Here is a 12087-nt window from a genome sequence, read left to right as displayed (position 1 = left end):
AGCTGTTCTCAAAGCTAAGAATTAAACTACTAAATAGCATTATTTATAGGCTGAACCCAAACTTCCTTCGGGTAGGAGTACAGACATAATATATCACAAAATGCTTTCCAGATGTGTTATGCTTTAATAAAAAATGTGTAATGCAGTATTTAAAATAGTGATGATTTTACATAAAATCAAATCTCACCTTCCTTCGCTCCGTGCACCTTCAGATACACTGCCTGCCTGGCCCTTCTTGTTGACCTGTTCCCCAGAGAGTCTGGAGCTGGATGCTGCTGGCGAGGCAGGTTCACCACAGTCCTGTTCTCTTAACCTGGGGGTGCTAGCTCCGTCCGCTCTCACCTCTCTCATTGATGTTTCTGGTGAGGTTTGGATTTCTGTCAAAGTTTCTTGTCCTAGGTAATCATGGCTAGTAATTGCTACTGCAGAAGTGCCATGATTTGCTGTAGCTCCTGTGCTGGTTCCCATGGATTTGGAAATGACCTTCAGCTTGTGTGAACTTGGTTTATAGTGCTTCTTTTTGTGTTTAACTTTAGAATTGTGCTTTAAGAAAAACTCACATGATTCCTGTAGTACTCTTCGACTTTCACTGATTGGACTGTAAGAAAATTGAAGGAGAGGATTTACTCAAATTACAAGTGTTACAGTAGAGGCTCTAAAGGATATCACGTATCTTTTGCCAAAAATCCTTAGTAACTAAGGTTGAAAATTCTATGGTTTGTATTATTATAAAATCTGAGATTATAAATACTAGGACATAAATTGATTTTATAAAATCTTTTGGGTATACACTCTAAGTCGCTTTTGTCAGTATAAATAGTAAACTGGTAAGAAATTAAAAAGGCAAGAATCAAAGGATGAGGGCAAGGAGACTCAAAACAGCATAAATGTACTATACATAATACTGTATTTGTATTGTACATAAATACGTAATATAAAAGTAAACCAGAAGAAAAGGATAGAGAATACAATTAATGGTCTTCATTTAAATATAACTCTTTCCTTTCTAACATTAAAAATTAGCAAGTTACACTGAAATTAGTGTGAGTACATAAATATGAGATAGACATATAATAATAGTGCAAAAAAAATCCAGTTTAATATGATTCTTCAGGTCTACAGTTCTGAAATAAGTTAATCAAACCAGTGGGGGACAATTTTTAAAAAGCTATAGTACATTGTATATAGTGTGTGTGTACACATGAGTATATATATTATATATATATAACTAAGATGAATTACTCATAAATATAAATCAATATTGTTATAGAATATTCTATAAGTTTGAATTTTTAACATCTTAAGATAAATAAGTGAAAATAGGTCATAGCTGTGTGTAATAAGATTTAAAGGTAGTAAATAATGGCCATAACATATCACTTATATTTGAATCATACTTTATAGGTTTCTTTATATACAGTCTTATTTAATCTTTTATCATTGATAAAAAGGATAAAATTATTTAAAATGCTGTACCCAAAATAATGAATCCAATGACAGCAGTAATAATATTGGATATACTATAAATCATGAAAAGAAAATATGCCTTTCATAAATCTTTCATTTATATTTCAAATAGAATAGTATATGTCAAAGACTAGTATAACAAATGCAAAAATAAAGCATGTCTCTTTCATGAAAAAAATTTCCAAACTTCAGTTGGCTAATCAAATTGAAATAATAGTTGATATAATGAAACTCTAGTACATTGGTATTTTGGTTCCTTGGTATTTTGATCTGCTTATTTAAAAATCATGTCAGACAATTCAATAGTTTCTTACTCTCTCTTGCGGTTTCGTTTAAAAAACCCAGCCCATTCTGTGCATGTCTTTTTGCTTCCAACCCAGAAGACAGCAGAGATGCCAACAATTAATGTCATCAGGTATTTTATCATAAATAAAGCCAATTCTGGTCGAGCTTTTGCTTTTGCCTACAAAAAAAACAGTGAATAATAATATTTTCAGTGATGCACTTAAAGTGGAAAGAAGTCTATATTATCAATATAAAACGAACGAAAATTATAAATCTTCAACTGTTTCACTAAAAAAGTTTGAAATGATATAATGAAGCATGCTCTAAGTGCAATACATTTTTTATCTAAATGCTGAACAAAGAAGCTTTATGAACCAAATCTCTAGAAAGGGGAAAATACGGAAATATATTTAAGAATAATCTCCTAAATCTTGGCATGATTTCCTCACATTTTTTTCTTGATAGACACAGTAGCCTCTTATAATTGCCAGAATATTTGCCTCTAAATATTTACCTATTTCCCCCCACTACAGTCTACCACAAAAATTCATTTAAACTCATCATAACAACAAATATTTTACAGCTTTTATACATTATTAATATTTATATTATAAAAACTTGGTTAAAGTAAATTAAGTAAAATGTGAAAATTTCCTAAGAATTGAAATTATACTTTTCTTTTAGGCATAAACTTTGAAATTCTAACCTTAAACATTGCACAAGGGTCAAGATATTACATACTCTGCATTTCTTGCCTTTTTGACTTACTAATATTTCTTGGAGACCATTCTGTATCAGTACAAACAGAACTCTTTATTTTATTTTATATTTTTATTTTTATTTTTTGAGATGGGAGTCTCACTCTGTCACCCAGGCTGGAGTGCAGTGGCGTGATCTCGGCTCACTGCAACCTCCGCCTCCCGGTTCAAGCAATTCTCCCACCTCAGCCTCCCGAGTACCTGGGACTACAAGCGCACACAGCCATGCCCGGCTAATTTGTTGTATTTTAGTAGAGACGGGGTTTTACCGTGTTGCCCAGGCTAGTCTTGAACTCCTGAGCTCAGGCAATCCGCCCTCCTCAGCCTCCCCAAATGCTAGGATTACAGGCGTGAGCCACCGTGCCCAGCCAGAGCTCTTTATTCTTTGTAAAGGCTGTTCCATTGTGTGAGTGAACCATAACTTATTCTACTATCCCTATTAATAGATATTTACTTCCAATCTATTGTCATTTGCAAATAATGTTGTAGTGACTATCTTGGTATTATTTAATTTCTCATATTTGTAAGCAAATCTGTCTATAAATTCCCAGAAGGGCAGGATCATCGTACACACATTATAAATCTATACATACTGTGAAATTGCTTCAAGAGAAGGTTGAAATAGCTCCTAATAGCAAAGTCTGAAAATATGTATTTTGCTATTGTCTCACCACACAGTGGTCAGGACACCTTTAGATGTTTGCCATATCATACATGGAAATATAATTTAAGTTATTTTACTATAACTTTTTTCACATGTTTAAGAATAGTTTTTTCATTTTTATTTTCTGTGAATCTTTTCCCTCCTCTTTTCTCATTTTTATATCAGATGGATGGTTTTTTTCTTATTGATCTGTAGCAACTCTTTATAAATTAGAGAAATTAGCTCTTCAACTATGATGTCATATGCAAATAAACTTTCCCAGTTGGTCTTTTGACATTGATTATGGATTGGTTGTTGTTTTTGTTTTGTCACACAGAATTTTAAAAAAAATTTTTTTACTTAGTCAAATTTAGCAATCTTTTGTAATTTCTATAACTACAAGAATATTATATCCTTCTCCACTTGAAGATTATAATTTTCTAATTATATCCTATTATATTTTATAATTTCTTACATAAAACATAATATAAGAAACATAGATCTTAAACTTAAAAACCATAGATCTTAAACTTTTTAGCAGTATGTAATAATTTCCTCTCCCAAACCTTGCCAAAAAGACTGAGGAACCTAGGAGTCATTATTAATATAGCAGGATCACATTAAGACACAGCCCTCTTATTAGGTATATAGTAAAAACAAACTATGGGTAACAGATTATGGACAAGGTATAAGGCAAGTAAAACTAGCATCCCCACATACCAACATAAAAAATAGGTTCCACAATGTTATAAAGCAGTAACTTTCTGAAATATAACCTATTATATGAAATAGTTTGACCTTTCCATTGCATAATTTGATATACTGTGTTGGCAGTGCTCTTATTCAACGCACTTAATACCACACAGAGTCAGGAATAACGTCTAAAATCTATTAAAACAAAACCAAATTTATATTTACAAAACTTCAACTAAAAAGCTTTAAGAAATTTTATATTTTCAGAAATTTACTTTTATTAATTTTAAAAACACCACCCTTATACTAATCATAAGAATCAGAAATAGATAAAACATATTTTGTTACAACTGTGTTTTTTTCAATTGAGAAATGACAGATGAGTCAGGCAAAAAGCAAATTCTGTTTTTGTAAGTATATACTATGTAAAAAGCTGTAAGATAATATGATCAAATTAAATATATCCAAATAAGATTTTTTACTACTAACTAAAAAATTAAAAACAATTGCCAATGCGGCAAAAAGTGACTTCTGTTTTCCTCCCAATGTCAAGGTCTGTTCTTTTGACTCTGCTCTTTATTGCTATTAATCTGCCTTTGCAGCTTAATTTAATTTTTCAGAGAATAAAGGAAGTGCTTTACTACACAACTGAAGCTAAAGCTTGAGGAAGGAAGTCATGAAACATTCACCCCAGTTTCAGTTGATGTGTAGGAAATCCTTACCTATGGCTCTTGTATTTTCTCACCTGAAATCAACTTTTACATCCATGACTAATACAAGTATATTTCCATGGAACATTTTCCACATTAAATGTAAATATAGACATAATCCAAGTGATAGCTTTTACCTGATAAGGACATGGGATATGGTACTGACGACAATGATCAGAGACCCAAGTTATCTCCCAGGTAATCCTGTTCACTTGCTCATAGACGTAACATCCGAGAAGTGTCACTAATGGCACAAGATACAAGCCGCTGAAGACTCCAATTCGAATCATAAATTTCTTTAGTTTTTCTTGGTTCCGGCCATCATGTTGTATGACTTGTCGAACATGATTTAAGGAAATAATGCCAGCTAAAAGAAGAGAGAGCCCAACAAACACACAAAGGCACAGTGGCAAGAGTACAAAGTAGCGAGAAGCATCCAGGTCATAAAGGCCTACAAAGCAAACTCCACTAATGTTGTCTCCTTCAACTTTGTTCATAGCAAGAAGCATAACAGTCAGGAAACCTGGTGTTCCCCATGCAACAGCATGAAACCACACTGCTTTTTGTTCGATGGCTTCACAACTCCATTTTCTTCCTGCAGCTAAGAACCAAGTAATGGTAAGAATCACCCACCACACAGTGCCAGCCATTGTGAAAAAATACAAAAGCATGAACAAAATGGTGCAAGCCTTATTTTGAGACCCTAGGACAACAGTGTCACCAAGTTCTAGCTTCTCATCTGCCTTATTGCAGGCTGTGCTATCGCCTAGCAAAAATCCAATGAAGTACATAAGAGATACAATGCTGTAACAGACAGAGTAATATATAATCGGTCTCTCTGGGTATCTGAATCTTCTAACATCAATTAAAAAAGTAAGGAATGTGAACAGAGTTGCACAAAGACAAAATATTGAAACTATTCCAATAAAACTTTTTGCAAACTCTAGCTCATCGCTTTGAAAATACATGTTGGGGCACGGAGGCGCACATTGGTCAATTCCCAGAAACTTATATCCTTGTCCCCCAGAAGTCTTAAGATGTCTTGGACACCAAAATCCAATGTCTCTTTGGACTTGTTCTGTTTTCTTCTGAGGACCAAGAAATTCTGTGTGTGGATCAAAAGTTACAGGAACAGTCTCATCACAGTATTGTAATCTGTAAAGATTATAAAAATTAAATATATGAAATCAACATTTTTATTGATTCACTATTTTAAGCTATGCTTTCCAACTATAAAATATTACCTTATGTATTCATGATTGATGGGAAGAGATACAAACCTAAATGGATTACAGATAAGAGTTGAGTAGAAATTTTTGAAGTTGACTAAAAACTTGTGGCTGTTAATGGGGCCTCAACACAATAATTTATATTAAATACAAAGCAGGTGAACATGAAAAGGCACTTCCTTGGAAAAAATTAGCCAGTTAACAGTTTTAAAATAATTTCGGTTTTTAAGGCTAAATATTTAAGAATTTATCTTAATTGGTAGCTTCCAGAGAAGTACTGGCTTGTCTCTTTATAGCATATGAAGTATGTCTTTATATCATATGAACTGTCTTGTCTATTCACTTTTATTTTCTCATGCCCATAAGAAAAGTGAAGCAACCATGTAACTAAGGCGATGATAACTAAAATGACTGAAACGAGATCCTTCTCTGGATTGACAGGATAGAGTTCAAGTTTTAAAGAAAGGCAAGTATACCAGCAAGAGGTAGGCTGAGGACCAGCTGAATGAAGATCACCATTTTGTTCAGGTCGGGCTCTTTGCCTCCCTTGTTTATGGACAGTCCTGAGTGATAGATGGAGATATTTCCATCTCGTACAGAACTTTATCACTAAGTTGAGTTTGCATATACCAGTATTATTTTGGGGGATCTATAATGGTTTAAAAAGTATTGGAGGTTTTGGCCAGGCACGGTGGCTCACGCTTGTAAACCCAGCACTTTGGGAGGCCGAGGCAGGCGGATAACTTGTTCAAGACCAGCCTGGCTAACATGGTGAAACCCTGTCTCTACTAAAAATACAAAAATTGGTGACAGGTGCCAGTAATCCCAGCGACTTGGGAAGCTGAGGCAGGAGAATCACTTGAACCTGGGAGGCGGAGGTTGCAGTGAGCCAAGACCGAGCCATTGCACTCCAGCCTGGGAGACAGAGGGAGACTCTGTCTCAAGGAAAAAAAAAAAAAAGTATTGGAGGTTTTAAATGAGAAAGCATTTTAAATATACCTTAGAAAGAACAGACTAAAACATATGCCCATAAAATGAAATACAAAAAAATCATCTACCAGCTTTATTAAAACATAATATTATGTCAATTTTGCTTTATACATTTTAAAATAAAGTAATATAACACTATAGATACAGTGGGGACCCCTTTCTGGTCTTATTTCCTTCTCTCTCTCCTCAGAAGTATTCATTACCACAAATTCAGTTTTTACTCTCAAGCATTTAAAAAAATATTTTTTATTACATTATTTACTAACCATAACCTTATAAAGTATTGTTTTTCAAGTTTTGAACTTTATATAAATGACATCATGCTGTATATAGCATGCTATAACTTACGTTTTAAAATTTAACACTATATTTTCTAGATTTATCCATGTTGACAGATGTGGGTCAACTTTATTCATTTTATCAACTGTATGGTGGTATTCCAGTGTCTAAGTATATCACAATTTACTAATCATTCTTCTATGATGGACTTTTAGATTTTTTCCCATTAAAAGAATTAGGAAGAATATACAATCAATATTCTTGTGCACGACTCTCTGTGTAAGAGTTTCTATGGAAGGGGATTTCCTAGGATGCAGGGTTAAGCATCTGCCATTTTACTATATATTACTAAGTTGTTCCTGAAAATGATTATGTATCTACCAGAAGTGTATAAGTTCCACATAGGTTCTATAGTTTCTTCAGTCTAAAAATAAAACAAAAAGCTAACCAGTTTCTCTCCCCAATTTATTATATGAGGTCTCACTGTATCAGTAGAATAAATTACCAGCCTCCACTGTCTAGAGAACAGGAAAAAAAATTATTAATCAAGACTAATGTGGAAAAGGTCAGTCAGTGAATGGATACATTCATTTACAAGTTAATTGTGCTTAAAATCTTATTTTCTCCACATGAACTCTAATTGCAAACAATCAAGTCCGTCAGTATTCATCATGTTTATTCACTATCATAGAAAAATCCAGATAGAATATTTCTCTTAAATATATGCCTGTATACGCCTGAGATTCTTTTTTTTTTTTTTTTTTTTTTTTTAATGGAGACTGGGTCTTGCTGTGTTACCCAGGCTGGTCTTGATTTCCTGGACTCAAGCAATCCTCTTAAATAGCTGAGAATACAGCTGTGCAACACCATTCCTGGCTTATGCAAAGAGTTTTATATCCAAAAAAGACGATTCACCTTGCCAAAATATTACATTAACACTGGTCTGAAGGTATATGGAACAAGTACAGTCAGCATTTTGATCTTAACGCAGTAGAATATTTCATGTTATAAAAACATCTGTTAAGCATGTTTGTAACGTTTTCACTTTGAAATGCACTTATTAATTATAAAATCTGTCATAGCATAGTGGCTGCGGTATGGAAAGGCCTCTGATAAATCATATTAGGAAAGTGGTTTTCATGAAATCAAGTCAGCTATACCTTTGAGGAGAAAAAGTTTGACTATCATAATAAAGACAGGAAAATGAGTGTAAGGAAACAAGTATAACAGAAACTAAGGTTCCACAGACTCTCAGGTGGTATGGTGGACATGCACTGCTGTGAGGAAAGAGGGAGAAATGAAGAGAAGGAGCACTATGGGTCAAATGAGTGGAATTCATCTATTGGCAAGCTACCCGAGGATGGCTGGAGCTGGAAGTGAAAACAAAGTTCAGTTTACAAAACTCTTCACGTAGAAAAGAATGTATCTGTGCTCTGATGAGCTGAGGAAACTACAGACCTCAAAGAATGAACGCACCTTTTTCTTCCAAGGCAAAGGCATTCTCCTGGGGAACCAAGAGCCTAAGGCATGTCATAACCACACAGTTCTGCTGTTTCTCAAATAATAGATGCGGCCTTCATGTTTTTACCACAGTTATGTTAAATCTTTCATTATGCTAGAAATCTTTCAATGAGCTAGATTTTATGTTTTAATCAGAGGTTCCCCTCTTTCTTTGTGTGTGTTTTCAAAGTAAATAAGATGCCACAAAAGCCTGAAGGTCTTATTTATAGAAATGAAAAAATATTCTCCAGTATAGGCCATACTAGAATTATTTTTATGTGCAACTGACCCAAGTAACATTGTATAAAAGGATGTTTATGGGTTTGCTTTATATTAATGGGATATGGTTTAATGTAGGGCTTAAACAATTTTAAAAAATGAATTCTACTTCCCAATTCAATGTATCAAGCATTCTCAAACATGAATAAATTTGATTTAGTTTAATTATTTAAAAACTATCTGTTTCTCAAAAAATCAAGTTACAAAGACCAAAACTCCAACAGAGTTAGAAACTAAGCATAGATGCCAGCGTAAATTTTTTCAAGTTATAACCTCCCCTGCTTTGAAACTGAGTAGGCAATCTCATAATGAAAGAGCAAGTATTTTCTCCATAGGCCTCGCCATCTTCTCATATAAATATAACTTACTTACTGAATCTTCTTCCCTCCACTAAAATGTAAGGTTCATGATGGCAGAAATTTTTGCCTGTTATAACTCTAGTGCCTAGAACAGTCCTGGCACACAGTAAGAGTGCAAGAAATATGAGTTAAATGAATCATCAGTTTTCTCTCCTTTGCTTTTGCTGTCATCATCCTTGGTGACTTGACCAAGAACAAGCCATCCACACTCTGGCTTCTCTGCTATTTAGCCTCCTCATCTCCAGTGACTATCCCTAACCCACAGTGGCCACCCGTAATCAAAGTCACACAGGGAACCCTGCCACAACCTGCAAGTACATACTATCTCCAAAAATCAACTCAAGCATCCTGCCCTTCGTCTGCAAGTTCCTATCCTTGCAATTCATTTTTTAAAAAATTCTCATTATGCCTTAAAAAAAAAACAAACCTCATTGGGATAGATCTCCTCCAGCTTGTCTCCATACATTAGTTCTTTTCTCTCTTCATTTCGCTCCCCATCCATTTAGACTTTCATAGGCTATTGTTTCAGTAACACCCTTCTCATTATCCTTCATTTTTTAGTGCATCTTTATCTTTGCACTGAATCCATCTGACAAAACCCCAACCACAACTATTTGCCTTCTCTGTGCTTAGTCCCAAGCATCCCACCACAGCTGGAGAAGTTCTCAATAGGCCAGATGAGATCCACAAATTCAGGATCACCTGATTTACCTGAAATGTTATGAAGCCTCTCTAGTTGACTCATTCTCCTATGCTCCATAATGACCACTTCTCTTGAACACATATCCTTCTTTTCCAGACTCACAACAGAGGACCTCCTTGACTCTTATTATGTCACAATGGAAATAGAAACCATCAGAAAGAAATTCTTGCAACAACTCTTACAAAACACACAAACCTACCTATATCCACAGCCGTCCTATCCTTTCCTACTGGTACAACAGATGTTCCTCCCATCCACGGTCAAAATGTCATCTATGCTTGGGATCCTACCTCCTTCTTAGAAAACTACTATTGAAGACCTCTTCTACCCCATATATGCTTGCCTCTTCCTTTTTCCTAGTAATTCTTAAAATAGTTATTTCCCATTAAACTGATAAACTTTCATCTTTTATAGCCAACTTCCCTAAGAACTCTGTTTCTGGCTTCACTTTCTTCTCACTCCTTCACCTACTGTGATCTGTCCTTTGCCCCAATCACTCTAGTGAAATAGCATAGTGTAATATTCTTTTTGACTGGCAGCACCTGACATGTCCTCTGCCTTGAATACTTTTTTCCTTCGGGACACACATTTATTATTTGTTTCAGTTATAACCACATGACTGACATCTTGCCAACAGGAATGCATGTGGAAAAGGTGTAACACTTCCCATCTGAGGCACTCAAGAAAAGGTGTGGGTTCTCTACCTTCTCTCTCCCATCCACCTGGCTGACAGAGTTGCAGGATGGAAGTGTCCTGGATTCCTAACAGAAACTGCCACAGAGTGCTGCCCAACCCTCAGGAGACTGACACAGGTGCCATGCTCTATACAGAAGCTCACAGGATCGTGCTACCCATTCCTATCTAAAATATTGAAGACCTCATTGCTTTCAGCATAAAAATATGCAAGATGGGCCCTGGATGGTCTGACTGCTGCTTCTCTCTCCCTCCTTATCTTGCACCATATTCTTTCTTACTCTCATCACTCCAGCTATACTAGTTTTTTAATTCCCTGTATATGCCATGCTCCCTCACTCCCTGTTCAGGCTCTGCAGGGTCTCTGAATAAGCTATTCCCACTGCCCAAAATGCTCTTCCCTCCTCTCATTGCCTAGTTACCTCTGTCTTACCCTTACCCTTCATACTTTAGCTCAACAGTCATTTCCTTCGCTTTTCCCCAGTTTAGGTCAAAGCTATCATTATATATTCTCATAGAACTATCTACCTTTCCGTTGTTGTATCTATCACAGTCATAATTTTGTACTTATTTGCATAATTATTTGATTACTGCCTGTTCCTCTCACCTCACTGTAAGTTCCCTGAGAACAAGAACCGAGTCTGTTTTTTGCTCACCTTTGTGTCCACAACACTTAGCACTATAGTGCCTGGCATATATTAAGTGTGTAATAAACATTTATGGAATTAAATAATGAAAGCCTGTCACTAACATCCCAGGGAGCTAGTACCAGTAGTAAAATACCATTAGTAGCTTTCCATGAAAAACATAATTTACCTGTCACATTCAAGCTCCTCAGGCCATCGGATCCCAAAAGTGTCAATTAATTTTTTGCAATCAGAATATACTTTCTCACAAAGTTTACGACAAGGTGGAACCACATGAATTTGCTCTGTGCAGGTTGGTACAAATGCCTTGCAGAGGAAAGTTTCAATGTTTGGTGAACATTCCAGATTTGCAAGAGGAAGAAAATGCTATTAAAGACATCAAGATACAGTTAGAAAACATTTTAATAATAGATGAATAAAATTAATATATTTACTGTTTAAAGTATATACTTTTTCACTTATACTCCAAAAGAATCTTTAAATCTCCCTCTACCAGACTTATGAACTCTTCATACACAATTTTATTCAATCATATATTTTTCAAGAAGACATGGATTATTCCAGGGAAATCACTTGTCAGAGTCACCAAGAAACTCCACATTGTCAAATCTGATGGTAAATTCTGAATGTTCCTTCTACTCAACTCTTAACAGCAATCGACACAGTGGCTCCTAGCTTCCTCTTGAGGCCCCTTTTGCACTTGTCTTCTAGGACACAAATTCTCTTGGACTTCTAGCTGTCTCATTGGCTGTTCCTTTTCTGGTCCTCTTCCATTTCCCAATTATGATCACTGAAATGCTCCAGAGCTTAGTCCCCAAGACCTCTTCTCTATCTCTACTGACTCTCAGGGGA

The 12087-nt window shown here is 35.3% G+C and overlaps 2 protein-coding genes across 7 annotated transcripts in view; both read right to left on the bottom strand.

Annotated features, from left to right (window-relative positions):
- CTHRC1 (collagen triple helix repeat containing 1) overlaps nt 1-12087 on the bottom strand; it is a 403638-nt gene that overhangs the window by 54537 nt on the left and 337014 nt on the right. The gene's annotated exons all lie outside the window — the stretch shown is intronic.
- Nucleotides 1-12087, bottom strand: part of FZD6 (frizzled class receptor 6) — a 34095-nt gene that overhangs the window by 2644 nt on the left and 19364 nt on the right. For 4 of the 6 annotated variants that reach the window (XM_015145733.3, XM_077942303.1, XM_028852118.2 and 1 more), the window contains 4 exon segments: nt 11405-11601; nt 4694-5711; nt 1782-1930; nt 188-598 (listed from right to left, as the gene is read on the bottom strand). In XM_015145733.3, the coding sequence (XP_015001219.2) occupies nt 188-598; nt 1782-1930; nt 4694-5711; nt 11405-11601 (1775 nt within the window). 6 annotated transcript variants of the gene reach the window in all.

Source organism: Macaca mulatta, chromosome 8 (assembly GCF_049350105.2).
Source record: "Macaca mulatta isolate MMU2019108-1 chromosome 8, T2T-MMU8v2.0, whole genome shotgun sequence".
In the NCBI taxonomy this organism is placed as follows: Eukaryota; Metazoa; Chordata; class Mammalia; order Primates; family Cercopithecidae; genus Macaca; species Macaca mulatta.
Note: the sequence above shows the minus strand (reverse complement) of the source record. Positions and strands in the feature narration are given on the sequence as shown.